Below are 19,608 nucleotides of genomic sequence, written 5' to 3'. Positions count from 1 at the left end.
CCATAGCAGGCTGTGCAGGAGGTGAAAATGGCATTGAAGGTTGACGCTGTGGCACTGGTCAAGTGTAGCACTTCACCAGAGAAGCCAGGGCACCCAGACCTGCATCCTGACGCTCGCTGCTTAGATCACTGTCCCCGATCACTGAGAAAGGAGATGTGCAATTTGTGGCTATTTCTGCTGCTGGCCTGGATGAACCATTTCTTTTCTAGAGAAGGCTTTGCAACATTGAAAATATAGTCTATGATTAAGAAATGATCTTCTATTTCAAAACGTAAGGAGACAGAAAAAATGGAAGTGACCTAATTCTATATTATGTAATGTAAGCTGTGCCAGACATTTAAAACTCTTGATGCAAGGAAGATTTTTATCTGTTAGATTTGTTATGATGTATGATTACAAAAGATAGTTAAACTCTGAAGAGGCCTTCCCAGAAAAGGAACAGCAGAAGAGCAAATACGTAATGTCAGGGAGAAGAAATTAACGCCTTCAGCTCAAGAACACAAATGCCAAAGTTTTAGATGGTTCTGGAAGTTGACAAAAACTGGTAGAAAATGACAAGTCTGTCAGCAGAAATGGTACTACTTCTTGGGAAGAAAAACATTTTAATTTTTATTAGTCAGTACTTGCAAAAAGAGGAAGGTAAGAGAAGATAGCTTGTGTCTCTTTACAAGTTGACTTGACGCCCCTCCCCAGAATATTTTTGCAGTTATCATAGATTTTTCCTCCCACTATTATACGATAGGAAACCTAATTCTAAATGAGTCAATTCAAAGCAGTTTCTTTTCTGAAATAATATTCTGAATTTGAGACACAAATATGTTCTTTGTTCTCTTATCGAACTTTTAAATTTCCTATGTGGGCAAGAAGTGTGTCAAACCTAATTTGGCAATGAAAGTTTAAAAGACACAGCAGTCTAAGCCTGTCAAACCTTTTATTATCCTGTGCAGTGCTAAAATAATGAACTTTTCCTCTACCTGATACATGTCTCTTTTTTTTTTTTTGGGGGGGGGGAGGTTTGTGCAAACAGATTATCTGACCATAGGAATGGGAAAAAGCCCTCCTCAAAGTCACTTCTGATAGCCTCTTTTTTTTAATAATAGAGATCAACTGTATAACACAAAGCTGATGAAATGAGACTTATTTTCAGAAACAAACTATGGGTTTTGCCACAAACTATTTCAGTGTCGCTTGGCATAACTGCATCACTTGCAACAGCAAAGCACCTCTGAGATGTCCAGTGGTACAGTGTGCTGTTGAATTTTGACAAATCAGGTTTATCTGGAGAAACTCCAGACACTGTAGACTCCCACTGTGGCTAATTACACAATATAAGCAATTCAACTGGTTCGTATCTTTGCCAGGTACCTCCTTGGGTGTTAAAATGGTTACAACGATATTTCAGGCATCAGCACTGGTGTGGGAAGATACTTGATAAGACAGAAGTAAACTTGGCCTAAGTTTGCAGGGATTTAGTTCCTATAAATCTGAAGTCCTGTATTTACAGGAAGGAAATAAAGAGCAGGGATAACAGACAATAAAGGGACATTAAGTGAGCAGCCACACCCATTTTATTAGATAATCTCATTTGGAGTTGTTAGGACTGTAGTTCTTCACTTAACTAAGCTCCCTTGGTGCTGCAGGGAAAATTGCTCAAGAGCAAAGGATGAGAAATTAATTAGAAATTCATTAGATCTCAAAGTAGTGGCCAACACTGGAAAAGCCGTAAGAACTAATGACAAACATCCAGTTTTGCAAGATGCCTTATAACTAAGCCATTGTAATGATCAGCGCTGGAACTCCTGAAACCCCTTGCAGAATTAGGGTAACACATTTAAAAGTACTAAAATCAGTCAGATTTTAAAAAAACTGTCCTTATCTCTCAGTGTTGTTAATTCATGAAGCTGACTGGGGAGGGGTGGGGGAGGTGGGAAACTAAACAGAAAAATAGGAGTGGAAGATCAGGAGATCTTCAAATAACGATTTATTTGATAAATGAGTAGTACTAGTTTCACAACAAAAACTGGGAACGCTTTTGGCTAAAACACTATCCGTATTTAGTGCTGAAGTGAAAGTGGTCAAAAATCAGAAAAGCTACTTACAGACAAAAATGAGAAACAAATTGCACTTCATAAAATGTGATTAATAACAGTGGCTGAAAATTCATCACGGAAACTGAATTAGGAAAGATTAATGACTGGCAGCAATAAAGACAGTATTGGAAAGATTTTTAAGAATATTGGAAACAAATTGTAGAGGGAGTACTTACACCTGCTAACAAGACTGGTTGAACTTTTTATGTGAGACAGAAATGTATAAGGTTTTAATAAATATTTCTTTTCATCTGGGGGGAAAAAAGGGTATTCTTGAATATAATAAGCTGTCTTCCAGTCCACTGAAAAAAGGAAAAATATGCTTGGTTACATCTGCTGGGACTGGGATGTTTCTGAGATGCTAGGAGTCTTAGGCACCAGAATTCTGGTGCAATTCTCGAAGCAAATATCCTGCCTGCTGCTGTTAACTTATCGTAACAATATTAGGAATTCTGTAGTACTAGAAAAATATTAATGCGGAGCCAGTATTCCAAGGTGGATTATCTGGATTGATCCTACGTGAAAAAAAATTATGTGGGAATTGGCAAATGTGAAATTCAAAGGACTTGAATATAGTCAATTACCAGCTGATATGTTTTTATTGAAAACAGATGATGTCAAATCTGATTAGTCTTTCAAATTACAAGTTTGGTAGATAAATACAATTCCAAGGATGCAATAGCACCTATAAAGTATCTATCTTTGAATGCCAATTTAATGGATTAAGAATTGACTGATATCTTCTAGTATGTCGCAAATGATATTTAGCGGCTTCATAGTACATTTTCTTCAGTTATCTATGAGTAAGTACACAATTATTGACATTCATGAATGATGCAATCACTGCCAAGACAGGCAACTGAAAGGCCAGGATTGCCATTAAGAGCAATCAAGCTACAGTTCCTTAAAATAAAACAGGTATTAATAATGCCAAGTTCAACACAGGTACTAAACATCTGTGTGTATTACAGTCTCCCAATTTAAACTGATCACCAGAGAGAGAGAGATGCTGAGGTTCAATTCTATACATGCAACTCAGAATTGGTCCCAGACTTCCCTCCTCTTGTGAAGTGAGGTTCACGGTCTAAACCTTCTTTTAACGTTGTTTTTTGTATAATTATTATTATAAAAGCAAATGTTTATTGATGTTCTTAGTTATGGAGATAACTATTACACCTCTAATTTCACAGCTAAACCTTACTAAATGAGAAGCTATTACTATGATTTACTGTGGAATTAAAATTTTCTACACTTTACCACACCTTTCATTTAATTAAACAAAGGCAGTAAAAAGAAGGGAGGGCAATTTCTCCCCTTTTTTTTTTCTTTTGGAAAGACAACTGTCAGTTACTGAAGGAAGCAAGACTTAGTATGCATTTATTAAGTACATTTATGTTGATCACAAATGGGCTGACTTCCCAGCTTTACTAAGCTGTTGATTACCCTAAAAGAATGAATGGCATGAACATTTACTTTAAAAAAAAAAAAAAAAATCCAAGAGTTAGCTTGGATTCACAAGAATCAATGTACAAAAAAGTAGCTCATGTCACAAGCTCATGCTATTCAGGGTTTTTTCACTTTCACATGAATGAATGCTATTTCATCAAATACCAATTTTGTTATGGAAGGCAGTGGGGCAGACAGTGAAGCAGTACTGATGCACAGATTTACAGTTAAAATTTTCTGTGAACCTGTCAAATTGCTTCATTTTCATAAAATACGGATATTATTTTCTCTTTTCAAATGGTTTGTGCCTAATTAACTTCCATTTGCAAAGTACAGAGACTCTCAGAAGGTACTGCAAAACCAGGGTTTCTTTCCTTAAATAAGGAACAGTCATTCTACATGTTTTAATGTGAGCGAGGATAATTATACCTTACACTTCACACCACTCCTTTGAAGACTGCAATATCAAATCCACTGTCAGTATTTACTAAGCCCTTTTTTTTAATTCTTTTTAGCCTAAGAAAGACTTTACTATGGACCCAAATCCCATGATTAACAGTACCTCCCGTGATCATGGTCTTGATTTTTGGAACAAAATAGTCATCTTGGTCATCTAGAAGCACAAGATGACCAAAATGTTGCAGAAAACATACCCATTTCTACAGAGATTAAAACTTGAAATTAAGAATACCTTCCAATACAATTATCAGAATGCCTCTAGTTTTCAATTCAAGGGAACGGACACCAACAAAAGTGAACTCAAAAATAAATAATTTTATCAAATAAAATCACCTGACAATATATGACCAAATTTGTTGGCTCTTTCTACCCGTATTTTTATTTCTTAAAAGGTTTGATTTTATTTTGTTTACCTCCTAATAATACACATCCATATTGATCTTAAAATTTAATTATTGGTATGGAACTGGCTAAAATTTCAAGAGTTTTATGTCAAAATTTTTATTATGGAGCACATACAAATTTCAGGATTGATGCAATAACTGTACTCGTTTTCAATCTATGTTTGATTATGGATGCCTACGCTTTAAAACAAAGAAAAAACCAAAATGCTTTTCTAGGCCAGCAACTGTAGGATTCACCAACGTATCAAAAAGTCCATTCTATGCATTTTAAAACAATGGGTAGCATTTCAGAGTTATGTCTTTAAAACTTTATAATCGTGTATATTTAGTGGTAATAAGGAAAAAAAATGGGTCCATTAGTAACTTTAAGAAGCTGAAAAGCACTGAGTGCCAAATGTATGTTGAAATCCTTGAATTCAGTCACTCAAACCCCTCTCTTGCTTAAGGCTGCTCTAAACTGCTCTTCTCCATTTATTACCTAGCTCAGATTACACCAAAGCGTAGTGCAAAGGCCAGGGGAACATCACAATTTCACCCATATTTTCTAGCATCTGTACTTTTTTCACAGGTGTTGCTATAAAGGCAAAAAGGCTCTGACCTTAAGGTCAAATCACAGGGCACTTAGGTGTTTGTAGAACAGAAGGAGCTTAAATAACCATGATTTGCACATATGGACCAAACAGGCCTATAGTACAGGCATTTTGTTTTTCAAAGTGAATTTGGAGAAGAGGCAAATATGTGCCCAATGCATCTCTATCTATTTGTTGTTGCTCATTTAAACCAACATTTTTTCCCTGCATTGTTTTCCAATAATCACTGGAACTATCTTAATCAGTTACACAAGGAATAAAAACAACTGGACTAAAACCCTACCTTTACACTGTGTTGCTTACTAGTCTCAACTTTTGCTTAAGATCACATACAGAAAAAGTATCTAGGATCTTTCTAAATCAGACTCATAGGATAAACCCATTTCTCACTGTACAAATTTTAATTTAGCACAGGCAATAAAAAAAGCATGCTCCATAAAGATGCATCTAAAAATCCATGCCATGTGTAATGTCCTGATTTAAAACCTCTCAAGTAACTTGCACTGTTCTTCTGAATTATTTCAGTATGCTCCAGTCTCTTAAGATGTTACAGGATATCTTCTTTTTTCACTCAGCAATTGACCTTAGTCCATCATCTGCTGACTTTTTCTCTCTCATGCATGCTTAACTGACAGATTGTGAAGCAAGTTTTAAAAAAAAAAAAAAAAAAAAAAAATCCCAAAACAACAACACCACCCCCCCCCCCCAAAACCAAACAAAATCCCCCAAACTACTATAACTTCCAACCACCTCTGCAGTCAAGGTCTTTTAAGATGGTGTAGTGACACTGCATTCACTATGGCACTAGAGTATCAGCCATCTGCACTGTTACAAAGGTTAAATTCCAATGTCAGGAGAACTGCAAGGAATCTACAGGCCATCCCAGGAGAGTTTCTGAATCACTGGCGAAACAGAAAGCAGTAGGCACTTTTTTTTTTTGTCTATAGCCAAAAGCCACAAACTGCTTGTAATATATGGCATATGACAAGGCATAATCCATCCTTTACACTAAATGCATTGTGGTGTACTGTCATGGGAATGCAGGGATTTTGAATGGGCTTTACAAATCCCACAGCATCAGGAATACTAAACAGCACTAGTATCTACAAATAACTTCTTCACTGCGTTAGGATTATTCCTTGAGATCCTTTTTCAAGTTTCTTGAAGCCAGCCATACATTAGTGAAATGCTCCAGTACAGAATATAAAACACTTGCAAATATTTTCAGTACTAAAGCAAACTCTTGATATGTCTATTTAAAAATAAGCTACAGAAGAGTTTTGAAAAGGAATCTAACAGTTTGGTTTGACTTCAATGACAGCTGAGTACCCAGCTCCTAGAGGCTCTTCTAACCTCCTCAACCTACCCTCCTTCTAAATAAGAAGCTTTGCTATTACCTGTTCTGTGCTTGGCAGAATTAGAACAAAAAGTACAATTGTTTAAACATTTCTCTGGTCAACTTGGGAATCCTATTAACAATATTATAATAAACCCTTTGAAAGTCTGCCTAAATAATACCTAGCAAAATACTACTTTGTCAAAAAACAGGAGGGGAAAAAAAAAAAGCATCAATATACTGCAAATATGCATTAAAGTGCTAGGAGACCAGCTGAAGTGTTGTCTGGCATCTTGGCAGCGCACTGCAAAACAGGGAGACATCTAACAAATTTTCATTAAAGTTCTATGAATACGCGAGCTCGGTCAGGCTGTCAGGGACTCTCTGCCAGTGCCACTTGTTCCAGTAAGTGCAGAATGGAGGTATTTCTTCAAGCTGAGTCAATTTGAGTCAGTGTTTCATATCTCTGAACAGCAGTGTATGACATATAAGTAGAATCATAGCTGCTATCCCTGCAGCCTTGCTTTTCTATACTATATTTACTACACTGTTATTTTAGGTAGCAGAATAGATTAGTTGCTGATGCGTGCTCTCTTCCATCAACCTACGCACTCCCAATGAAGTAATGGGGTCAGCCTGCTTGCTTTCTCTCTTACATGCGTATGCGTGTACACAGAGGAGATTTTGCACTTAAGGATGTTATTTTTAATTCATGTGCAGCTCACCCTGTATGGAGAAGGAAGAGGGCTGTTATACAAATACTTGTCTAAGCAGCAGGCTCAGTCTCAAAGACAGCGGGTCTTCGCATAAAAGATATATAAGGCATATATCTTCATATGAATGTATAAATAAAAGGTACATATGAATAGAAGCTATAGATAAAGCTATAAACTAAAAGATCAGGTGTAAGAAGTTGTTTTTTCCAGGTATTGTTAGTCAAAGAGAATGCAGTGGGTACCTGGCATATTCATCAATTCAGTGAATTCCTACCTACCCTTGCAATTGGCGGATTAATTCATTGTAAACAGTCCATGAAGTTCATGGCATATGCTTTACTATAAGTATCCTTAAAAAGCTGTCAACTTGCAATTTATATAAAACTACTCAGAACAGCTCACAGAAAGACAGCGATCCCATTTTACAATCGGTGAATGCAGTTCATGCCTTTTCACTTATACTGCAGTATGACAGTATGTATAATAAAAATATTAATCCTTAGTGCCTACTGCTGAGATCCAAAAATTCACCTAAGATTGTAGGGGAACACTTATGCTCCAGAACAACCTCTGTTGTACACTGCAGCTCTGTCTTCCTTACCTTCAGTTGCCTTGATTGTGTATCCATTCTCTTCATTTGGTGGTACTTCCAGAAGCTGCATGACCCTGTCCAGCAAACCATGGATAATCTCAAACCCTGGGCTCTTGTTGTAATAAACTGCACAGAAATGCCTGTAGTTTCTTGCACCTACATCTGAAGAAGAAGGAAACAATTACGTTACCTGGGAAATTTTATCACGCTTTTAACCTTGCCTTTTGCATCAGTTTTCTTCTGCTGTACTGAGAGGCACTTGTGGCTGAAAGGAAAAATGAGTATGTAAAATGGCTTCTCTGACACACTTGTCATATAATCTGAGGAAATAATTGGGATTTCTTTAACCCACTGGAGTCTCAGTCAGAACTGTAAAGAAAGATTTAAAGTATCCTATGCCTTGAGCAGGAAATAGGCTTATTAAATACAAGTATCTTCTACACAGTGACAGGTACCAAGCATATAGTTAAGTGTTAAAGAAATTAAAAACAGACTAGCCAAAATGTAAATACTCAGTAAGCATCAAGAAACTTATGATGCTGGTGGGAAAGCTAAATATTTATAGAACTCAGTTGCAGAATAACTATCAGTACAAAACAACTAGCCCATGACTTGAAAGAGTAATAATGTTAGCATGGTGATCTGTGAAAAGATCTAAATTCACACAGATTTCCAAATCACAACTGATGCTTTTCATGATCATCTTGGACATCCATGAAACCAAGTGACTATGAAAAATGTAGTGTGTTTCACAACCTCAAGACTGTGACATGAGTGTCTCCCACTTTGGACAGTTCCTTAAGTCAAAACCCTGCCTTCTCCCTGCTATAAGTTTTCTCACGTTATTGATTTCATCAAAATACATTTTTCTTTTTTAAACTTTCAAAACTAATACATAGTAATACGTTGTTATACTTGTACCTTTAGGCTACACCATTGCAATATACACTCTCTAGGACCACTGTGGCCTACTTTCAAGCTTTTTATTCATTGTGGATTTCGACATTTCTGCTTTTTGAGAGGAATGATCTAGGAACAGAGTAACAAGTTTATTGTCACAGCTGCCAATTAGAAGCAGTGAAATTCAAAATACTGATTAACGTAGTGAAAGTGTTTATTGCCCTCAGGTCTTTACCTTCTCAAGGTTAAAGTGCAAGCACATGTTCAGCAAGGTCGGTGTATACAAGGGGCAAAGATTGCTGAAACCAGGGAAGGACTCTTTATGTGACTGTCCTCCTCTTCTGGATATTTGTATGCTTTGAAAGCATCTTAAGTATATACACTGTATTTCAGTTTGGAGCAGACCTGCACTTCTGAAGGAAACCTCCTGATCATCCCTGCTTACCATGCTTCTGTTCACACTTTAAAGTAACCCTGCAGCATATAAACCGGAGTCCTTTCAGTTGCAATTCAAGCCAGGACAGGTGTTCCAGAAGGGCACCTAAATAGCTTCAACCACTCAAGGGCATTCAGCACACATGATGAGACTAGAGCTAGTCAAAAGGACCAATTACATGCATATAGCACAGACTGAGAGTCATCAGCTGATCCCCTTCTATACTGCACTGCTTTGTAATATTGACATATAGTGCAATAAGTTAGAGCCAGATTTTCATGCATAGATTTCTTCCCTTTCTAGAGAGTCATCTGGCACCCATGGTCTTCTGGTCTCCCAGTTGCTCATGTCTAGATGGACATTCTTGTATTTATCTCTTCCACTTAATGATGATTAGATACGGGGAAGAAATGTATTTACTGACAGCAACTGAATTACCTTCCAAAAAAAAAAAAGGAAATCAGATCTATTAATACTTGTAATGTTTGAGGGGAAAGAGGGAATAAGAACTTCTTCAGTAGCAAAGGAACTAGGAATGAAGGATTAAAAAGAACAACTCTCCCTGGTCTGCAAGTTCAGGGAGGGCAGCATCGTGTGACATAAGGTTGCATGTGTAGGGCTTTCATATTTCCTTCCCGGAAATTACCCAAAAGAAATGTACATGAAATCCAGCATATGCCAGGGCGAATTGTTCTTCATACAGTCAAATTGTGTGCACAGTGGGCATTTGTCAGGAACTCTGGTCATGAAACATCTCAGCTGGCCTTAGTGTTCCCAGAAAAAAGGCACTGCACTGCATGCTGCCCAGAGAAAGAGGGTGGTTACAGATCCCTATACGGTTAGCGACTTCATGGCAGTTACAGCTGCACCTACAGTCTGGATTGTACTTCCACGTAGTTCTGGACCTAAGTATCACAACCAAGCGCCTCAGGCTTCAAGAGATGGTTCTTTTCTACAGGCATCAATTGTTTGCTGCTGCATTCAATACAAGAAATAGGGGACATAAAAATAAACAGGAGCGAAGCTCAAAACAAGGAAAGGAGTGGGTTCTTCAGGCAGCATAGAGTTAAGCAGTGAAACTTCTTCCCCACGGGATTTAGTGGATGCTGGAAGTTTACATGGCTCTAAGGAGGCAGGGGAAGCTCATAGGAGATAAATCTATTTGTTACTAGAGACAAAGAACCACGTTTGAGTCAGGGAGTCCCTGAGCTACTCATGGCCAAAGAACAGGGGAGCACTCCAGAAGTATTACATATGCTTGCCTGCTCTCATGCTTTTCCCTTGGGAAACACTTCTAGCTAGTGTTACAGACAGGTTATTGGGCTCAACGAGCCTTTGGTCTGACCCGCCAGAGCCAATCTTTGTGCTTGATGTACAATAAGATTGAATACAAGCAGGAACTGTAGTGCTCATTGGGTGTTCCCTGAACTGTTAATATCTACCGCATAAGAAATTAGACTTTTTTTTTAAATTAAATTTACATCTTGCTTATTTGGTCCAACTAACCATTTAGAACAAAAAAATCTATCAAAAACTAAACAGGAAAATGTTTATCAAGTGGCCAGAAATACAAGGATTAAAAAGGACTGCAAAATACAGGAGCAAGAGCTTACACAAAGGATGAAAGCACAGCCTTTTTGAGCCAAAAGTTATTCAAAACTTCTAGAGCAGCAGTCTGTCAAGACAGCTGCAAGTTTTCTCGACAGTCACTGAAAGCTGAACTTACTGTGGCAGTAAGTCTGTATTTTGTCACTCAGGAACTTTTTCCTGTCATTACAATAATTTGCAGTATTAAATAATGCTGAAGAATCCAATCCTGAAGTTAAAATGGCAACACAGAAAAGTAAAGGCTACAGAGAAAATACCAATAAATGTGACATCTGATTTCTGGTCTGAGTATGCTGGCTGTTCAGTCCCCTCATTATGTATCTCTGTTTCCAAGATCTTCTAAGATACCAATTAGTAATACACAGTCATGAATGGTGGATAATCTATTTTCATGTTGTACTCGGCAACGGAAAAGAAGAAAGTGTTTTCCCCTTCCCGAAGTTTTTATTTGTTCCTAAGACAGCATGTTCTTTGGGCTCGATGTGCAGTAGAATGGTTTTCTTTTTGTCTGTGATTCATTATGCTGGCAGAATTTGTGACAACTATCTGAATTTCACTTCATTATTATTCAGATAGTCAACGGTGTCTTCAGATCACTATTCTTAACTAACGCATGAGAAATAAACATACACAACTATTTTTATACCTCATGTTTTCAAGCCAACTGTAGAAATCCTTGGTAGAGGAAAGGATACATTTTCAAGTGTTTCGAAAAACTGTGTTATAAAGCTTACTCCTTTACAGAGTTATATCACAACACAAGAAGTTCATTCACAACAGGCGATAGGAAGAAAAAATATGGTATTAGGAACTGTATGCAAAAGCTGGCGGATGTTAGAAATGCTTCGGTTCTTTATAACTCACTTAAGAGATCTCTTGTGTCGTGCCATGAAACAATTCTATTTTTTCAATGAGCCTGCCAAGTATGTCAACCTAAATTATATATATATATATTTCTGAGACTTCAAAGCACTTCCTGGGGATGCTGCTGAAAAACAATCCAAAGGATGGGCAGCTGGTTAGGACTATGTGAGCCAAAAGAGTGCAGAGGAAGATAAAGCGATGTTGTATGCTGCCCCCTTCCAAATTAGAGATGCTTCAGAAAAATGACTGGGTGATCTGAAAGGGGGCACCTGCTCATTTAAACTTGTCTCATAGCCTCACAAAAATCCCAGACTATTTTCTGCATATAACTAACATTTCCAGACAGTTTGGAAAAATGCTTCAAAATATGGCAGCAGCTGTAATCACAAATGATGTAAATTATGCTAACTGTGTGCTACCATAAGGTTGCCAGATTCTCCAAGATCACTGGTCAGAGGTGATTTTCTGATGGATTAATTTCTTTTGTTGGGGTAAGGGAGAGAAAGGGTATTCTCTGTTAGGACTCGTGGTGTAAGGTGACGATTTATATGCAGCACTAGTGTAAGTATCCTACCAGAAGTGACTATCTAGTGTTACAAGCTAACCATGCAAATGCTGTGTAACATATTCAAAATCAGCACATTTCCTCCTGCCTTGAGAAGAAACATTTCTACTCAGATTTGGTTCCATTTAGTTATATTAAATCTGGCACACGTTTTGCTAATTTAGTACGTCAAACCTTTCTGCCAGATATGTCTGAAGAGAACTATGTTCAGTTCACCTTGGTAAGCATGGGTTCTGTGTCAGAAGGTATTTTATTAAAAGCCAGTGTGTTTAAAAGAGGTAGGTTCATTCACACACGAATGACTACACGATGCCATTTCAAATACAGTTAATGTCAGTACTCTTTTGACCCATACTTTTTAAATTATTAATTGGAAATTCTGCATGCCGAAATCATGAAATAATAAAATTAAATTAGTCAGTCTGATGACATAAGCCTTCTGCAGGAAATCTCATTCCATATGTGAGGGGACAACCCTACATTTTTCAGTGTTTGCAGAGTTACCAGTTATTTCTTTCTCCCCTCCCCTTTTAAACTGTTTATTAGGCAAGTTTAATTTTGGAAGTAAATTTGGGAAAGACAGTAGTTATTCTAAACACAACATTAAAAAACAATTTCAGATACTGTTCACAGTCTGCAAGTGCTCAACCCATGAGAGGGCTGCCCAAGAGCACCGGGTACAAAGCTGCTGCCTCAGAAGTCTTTATCTTTCATCTGTTACAATGATTCCCATCAAAATGAAGTACACTGCAAAATCAGTCTTTATAAAACGGTTAAGCAGCCATCCACATAAATGAAAGCTTTCAAGAGCTACAACTAACACACATGAAATAAAAGTAATCAAATTAACCTGCAAATTTTATAAAGCCAAAATATTTTATAAATTTTATAAAGCTTTATTCCAAGATAAATAGCCCCAGTCTTGGTTCTGAAGAATGCTGATGCTGTTCTGTCATCTGTACCGCGTTTTTTGCATTCTAGCTAACTCCATGCCCAACAAGGAATGAGCTGCACCACCAAACTGTCTGTATTTAATAATAAAAAAAAAAAAAAGTCTACATGGTTTGCTAAAACTGCTTATTTTGCTTGGCAAGGCTATTTTTTCTTAAAAAAAAAAAAAAAAAAAGTAATCTACAAATTAAATTCATCACCAAAGCAATTTACTTGCCATTTTGTTTACGCCTTATATAAACCTTTGTTTTGCAGATCCTAGGTACCTTAAACACAACCACTAAAATCTGAAACCAGATAATGAAACAACAGAACCATTTCTGCTGCTGAATTTAAAGTAACGTCAGCCTTCTTCACTGAGAGGCAAAACTTCAGAGTTGTAACTCAGTGTACAAGCAATTCCTCCCAAAAGTTGTAGCTTGTGAACTCCGTTTCTCCTAATATACCATGTACAAAGAAACAAATCTGTAAATTTTAGACAAATTTTTATCATTTAAAAAAAAAAAAACATTTTTACAGTTCATTTTACTTGGATACATTTTTTTCAGATAAAAAAGAATCTGAAATTTTGACCCTATACAGTGAAGTCAGCGCAAAGAGGCCCCATCGCACAGGAGGGACTTGACTGGAACTTTTGAACTAGCTGCTTTGGCTGTTTCACGTAAAACAATTAAGGTTACAGAATTCAAAGGCAGCCGCGCTTTTTTAGCATAGTTGGATGAAGTGGAAAGATAAGGAAAATCTTTTTATAGATGAGAAAGGAAATTTTATACTGTTGAGCTTTTTATTTATTTATACATTTTTATACACAGACTTGCTCCATTCTTTACCCCGATCTGTGCTACAAATCTAATTCTTCATATTGGTTGTCAGTTTTCCAGAAGATAATTTTGGAGAACAAATACAAGCAATCCTATTTAAAGAGGATGGAAAGATGGAAAAGGGAATCATGCTGAGACACACTGACCCCAATATTTTCTCCTGAGTTACAGCTCTCAGGAATAGAATCAGTCTGCAAGTACAACCTGCTGTTCCCAGGCTCGAGACGTACTGCTTTTCACTTGGCACAGCACTGCACGCCTTTGAGACTGCAGCAGTTTAAACACATTCTAGTACTGTAATAGCAGCATGCCTTCGATATTTACTACTCTCCAAGGTTTGTGCCACTTGAAAACATTGCCAGCAGGGAGTTTCTCTCATGAGTTACAGCCCTGATAAGAATGCAAAGGAGCACTAGTTTAAGAGCAAGTAAAAATGGGTGTATCAACAGAAGCAATTTAGAGCAGGTTCTTTTTTGGTGCAAAATTGTCTTGCATTTATCCTTGGCATCTTGCAATATTCTTGACAGATTTTAATTGATATTTTGATGCCTAAAAATTTTTACAAGGTACCCACTTGCACTTCTGAAAATCTTATCTCTAGCCACTCTAAAATCTAGCCTGTTATGGCGATCTCTTACCTCTCGCACACAAATTAAAACCCAGTATTATATTTCTAAAGAAATACAGATTTACTTACTATTACCATTTATTTTGGAAACATATATTTCCATTATCAAAGATTTTGAGGAACCTTCTCTTACCTGTATTAGGATCTTTTACTACAATGTCAGAAATCTCAAAGAGTTTCAGAGGCAAGGGCATCTTTCGGTTAGCCGCAATGGTTTTCAGCAGCCCAGGAAGGAGGGTTGTACGTGCCACCTGCAGGACAAACATGGTTGCTGCAAGTGGAAATACCTTCCAAAACAGCTAGTTAGATTTCTTAATTTTTTTTTTGCTCACTTGTAACAAGAGTTTAAAAGTAGTCGGGTGCAAATACCGCACTAATCTCTTATGTTTGAGCATCTTTGTTTTAGAATTATGAAACCTGAAAATGTACATTCTCTGCACGTTCTTTATGCTGCATTTTCTGAAAGAACATTATGTGAGCTAAGAATAGGTTATCATTTCACAGATGCTTGAGCTGCAGCGCAGGGTAGAAAAACAAACAATACAGAAAGAAGTGCAAAAAAATTCCCATAAACTTAATCTCACTCATGCAAAAGGAAAATACTAAGTATTATTTTGGAAATACTAAATGCTATCTGAAATATTATCTTGACACCTCCTGATATCAATCAATGATACAGGCAGAACCTGAGTAACAGAAATGGATATATTCAGATTGCAGTTGTGGACAACCTGAAATACATAGAAAACGTATGCAAAGAACCAAGGCAGGAGGCAATCATATTAGTGTTTACAGATACATTCACACATATTTCCTGTGTTCTTGATTCAAATACTTCCTGGAAGTGCACCATTTTATTTTTTTTTTCAAACTGGAAGAGTCTGATTCAAAAAAATCTAATGGAAAAGAGATGTGAGTGACCGTCTGCTGCTTGACTGCAGGTAAAAAGTTACCATGTGCTCAGCCATAGTTACTTCTTATCATTGGGCATGGAGCGTTGCTGTCTATTTATCCTACTTTTCCTAACCAATGAAGAGTTCTAGCTGCACACTCAGCTGGAAGAGGGTCCCTGGCATACCCTGCTGTTGTCTTGCTCGCAGAGGATAGAGGATGGGGGAAAAGCCACCCTGAGAATCCTATTACAGTTAACATCTAAAGCTGAAAGTTTATAGTGCATCACAAAGAGTAATCCTTCCCAGTTTTCAGGAAGGCCTAGAGATTTTTAAAGATCGAGGCTATTTTTGCCACAAGGAATATTCAGCCAATAACGTAACTGCTTAGCTGCATTGCTACTGCAAAGGCCTGCAGTCTTTGAAGAACAGGAATCTGAAATTGTACCTGGCTAGAAGGGCTGCCACTTTTTCTCTTTTTGTTCACAGTCAGTATTGTTTTTGTCCTACATTCTATATTGCTCTGTTTTAATCACCATGCCAAATGATATATATTAACAGGTGATAATAGTCTAAACAGGTTACAAGTGTGTCTTGCATGACTGCTTATTTGTGGTACTAAATAGAACAGAAAATATATGAAGGTACCGAAAAATTCTGTTCCTGAATCTCAGAGCAGCAGAAGGCTTCTTTTAGTATTAGAGATAAGATCTCAAAAGGTATTTTAGAGACTCGGAGAAATCAGACTTACTGAAGATGATCTTGAGGCAAAAAAAAACACAAATCACAAAACATTAATACCCACAAACTGCTGAAACTTTTCTAAACCTTTCTAAAGAGTGTTTACCTTTGTATTTCTTAGGTTAGAAACAAAAAAAGCCTCTAAATTTACCTTCCCTATAAACTAAAGAAAGCATCTTTTTAAAAAAACACTTTAAAAGAAATAGAAAAACTATGGGTACACTTTTAGGTATTTTCAGAATTGTTGAGAATACTGTACGGAGAGTTCTCACTCTGGTCTAGCAAAGTTCAAATGATCTAGAAATGGGTATTAAAATATTTAGAGCAATACAGAATAAAAAAAAAAAAGAGTAATAATGGTTAATAATTTTGAAAAATCATTTCCTATCCAGAGCTCAGGAAGTTTAGAGATTGCCAGGTCTAGTAGTTCCATTTATATTGAGTGGCTTTTCTGAATGCGGGAGTTGATCAATCATCTGGGATTTTCTGTAATAAGACAGATCAATTTTACCACATGCTATCATAGAGAGTGTGGTGTTTTACTTTATTGAAAAGCTAATAGTACTTCACACCGAATAAGGTATTTCTCAGTGAAGGAGTAACAGAAAATGACTGCTAGCAAGTTTAGCACATAAACATGCACATCCTCTTTAATGCAGGAAAAGTAGGTCTATAGTTTATAGATTTTATTTCCTGTTGGTTCCTTTCTTTCCTCTTTAAATATAGAATCTGTGACAATGTCACTCTCAGAACTTGACCTGAATTATCTCACCTGAAATTCTGCAGTTTTGGGGTTTGCTATGCGCACTGCTTTTGTTGCAGAGATATCCATGCCAAGTTTATCTGCAATGTCTTCTTGAGAACACTGAGAGCAAGAGATAAAAAACCACCAAGGTCAAGTAGTTAAAACAGACAGTAAGCCAATGATGAAATCTGATATCAAGAATGAACAATGCAATTGTAGCAGTTGCTCTGAGGCTCCATAATATATGCTCTCATGTGCAACACTCACTCATAATAAAAATTAAGCCCCAGTCTTAAGACGAAGTAGGCAAACTGGTTTAACTACAAACGTTAATTACTAACCAAAATAAAGCTAGTTAAAAAAAAAGCACGTGTTTGTTTAGGCTTTTGTCATGGATTGTTGTCATCTGTTTTAAAAACAGAGGCTCAGATTCTGCCCCCTGACTTGCAGTGGGTAAAGTATTTTATTCTGAAAATAGCACTTGTAAAGGGAATGGTACCCGAGCTTTCTCACAAAGAAACCAATCCCTTGGGGGCTACTTACAGAAAGTAAAGTACTGTCTATGAAAAAACGGGTCATATGGCCAAGCCTTCAATTTTCATAGCTGCATAGGATTCTCATAGTTCGTTGTTGTTTTCATTTTTTTGAGTTGGAGTTATTTTTATACCCCTTATTCTCAAGGTGTATTTTTAAGCTGGTCAGTAAAGCAATACACATGCACTTTATCAGGCTCAGATGATGTCTGTGAACATACAGCAACAGATGCTACTGATAAGATCCACCCTACAGATTTTCAGAATTTATAGCTTTATTAATGTATTGAAGAAACCAATAGCAGACTAGGCATGTAATTGAGGATTTGCTATTATACTGGAGTCTCCCAGAAGTGTTCTCTTTGCACTGGCAGCACTCCGAAAAGTGTGTTGATAGACCAAATGCGAGGAAAATGAGCAGATGATGCCATCTGAAAAAGTGGATTATTGAATACAAAAAAATAAAATCTTAAATGAATGCTGACCTTAGGAGGAGAAAACTGTGTTAAACAGTTTTCAGATGTGTATCTAAACTACAGTATGTTACTGTGATGTAACTAAATGCGTTTTGGCTAAGTTGGAGTGCCTCAACAGAAAGCAATGTTATTGTGTACAAGTATAATTTGGGGCTCAAACCAAGAAACAGATCGTATGCACAAATACATAAGCAGTGTTTGTCATGTAACACTGGGCTACAGAATGCTGTAGCATAAATGATATTTGTCGTAGTCATAGGCCTCACATTGGTGTTTTAATAAAGTGTTGGTGACACAGCAGACTGGGTTCCATCATGCCACAACAGAAATACAAATATGTAATGTGATAACATGATAAACTGCATGATCTTAAAAAAATTCTGCGTTGCAGTTCATAAAGGTCCTCAGTTGTAGTGATGTAATACATTCAATGTTTTTAAGCATATTACCTTTCAGTGCTGAAAAAATGGAATTATATTTGTTAATTAATATGGAAAATCTATAAAAGCTTGACCATGTTATACATATTATTTCCCCAACACAGTACTACCACAAGTAGTCTGAATATCTTTGGCAAATACTAGCACTGCAGGAAGTAATACTAGTTATTGTCCTGGTTACTTAAATGAGTTAATAACAAAATATTAAAACTGGAATATATATGTTTCAGACTTTAGAATTAATCCCAATTTTGCTTTTGAAGCTCCATGAAATCTGAAGGTGTTAAAATTTTATTGAATCCATTTGGATTACCAGCTTTGGTTGCAATACCTGAACTTTTCAAATGCGTAGAAGTGTTTCAGGAGCCTGCATCACTGTATCTTAAAATCTTTGAGTAAGTTAGCAAAAAATAATCTGTGATCAGATAACCTTAAAAGGTTGTGTACTTTCAGGGATGTATACTTCTGGCCATCTACTAAGTTTTAAGTACAGGAAAAGGCTGAGAAATTCCACAGAGGTTTTAATAGAATATGTGATGTTAGCTTCTCATATGCTAAAATGTCCACAAATTGCAGTTTAAGGCAAAGGCTTTGAGCAGGTCTTGCAAGAGAAAGGATTTTCTAAAATGTATAGTGTATTTTCAATAGCTGACTATGCCAATCTCCACATATGAACAGTTACCATATACATTTGGAGGGCATGAGGGTGTACTTAACTTTTTTCTTTAATAGCAGATCAGGTTCTCTGATCCAGTTCACAGCTATGGCAAAGGGGTATGAACAAGTGGCCATGACAAAGATGGTGTTTCCTACCGAACATTTAATTTCAACAAAACAATCCTGCCGCAAAATTTCAGCATTAGAAGTTATGCCAGCTGTTAGTACTGGAGTGGTACATGCTGCTGCAGAGTCCTAATTCTTGGTAAAAGACTACTTGCATGGCTGTAACAAATCATATGAATAATACCTGCAACCAGTGGTAACAACAATTACTATATTTTTATTTGTTCTTCCATGCAAAAAAAAGGCACCTGTGGTGAAATTTACAGAGGAATTTGTGTCCCCTTAGTGTGCATTATAACTTTTTTACAAGTATTCTTAAAATAAACTCTTTGCTGACTGAATTAACTACATGTCAGCTTGGTATCTAATGCAAGTGACATCTAATGCAAGTGACATCTAATGGGCAAGTGACAATACTAAAAAGAGACAAATAGAAACAAGGTGATCTCTAAACTGTAGTAATATCCACCAGAAAGTACTAAATTTTTTATGTTTATTTTCCAGATTATCAAACTATGATGAATTTCACATCTGCTGATCAAAGTCCCGAGAGAGACTTGCTGTCTTACAATTTCATCCTATCAAGTTAAACTA

At 36.8% G+C, this 19,608-nt stretch overlaps 1 protein-coding gene across 3 annotated transcripts in view; it reads right to left on the bottom strand.

The window, feature by feature from the left end:
* The window catches only part of FARSB (phenylalanyl-tRNA synthetase subunit beta), a 41,775-nt gene that overhangs the window by 9,017 nt on the left and 13,150 nt on the right, over positions 1-19,608 (bottom strand). For 2 of the 3 annotated variants that reach the window (XM_087739367.1, XM_087739368.1), the window contains exons 14-16: positions 16,810-16,902; positions 14,540-14,657; positions 7,643-7,795 (exon numbers count right to left, since the gene is read on the bottom strand). In XM_087739367.1, the coding sequence (XP_087595493.1) occupies positions 7,643-7,795; positions 14,540-14,657; positions 16,810-16,902 (364 nt within the window). Of the gene's footprint in view, positions 1-5,730; positions 7,052-7,642; positions 7,796-14,539; positions 14,658-16,809; positions 16,903-19,608 lie in introns of those variants that run through there. The other variant, XM_087739369.1, reaches the window with a different exon arrangement.

This window comes from Nipponia nippon, unplaced genomic scaffold (genome assembly GCF_047370975.1).
Source record: "Nipponia nippon isolate SJK-2023a ecotype South Korea unplaced genomic scaffold, ASM4737097v1 scaffold_7, whole genome shotgun sequence".
Lineage (NCBI taxonomy): Eukaryota > Metazoa > Chordata > Aves > Pelecaniformes > Threskiornithidae > Nipponia > Nipponia nippon.
The sequence above is the reverse complement of the archived record's forward strand: the minus strand, read 5'-3'. Positions and strand labels throughout refer to the sequence as shown.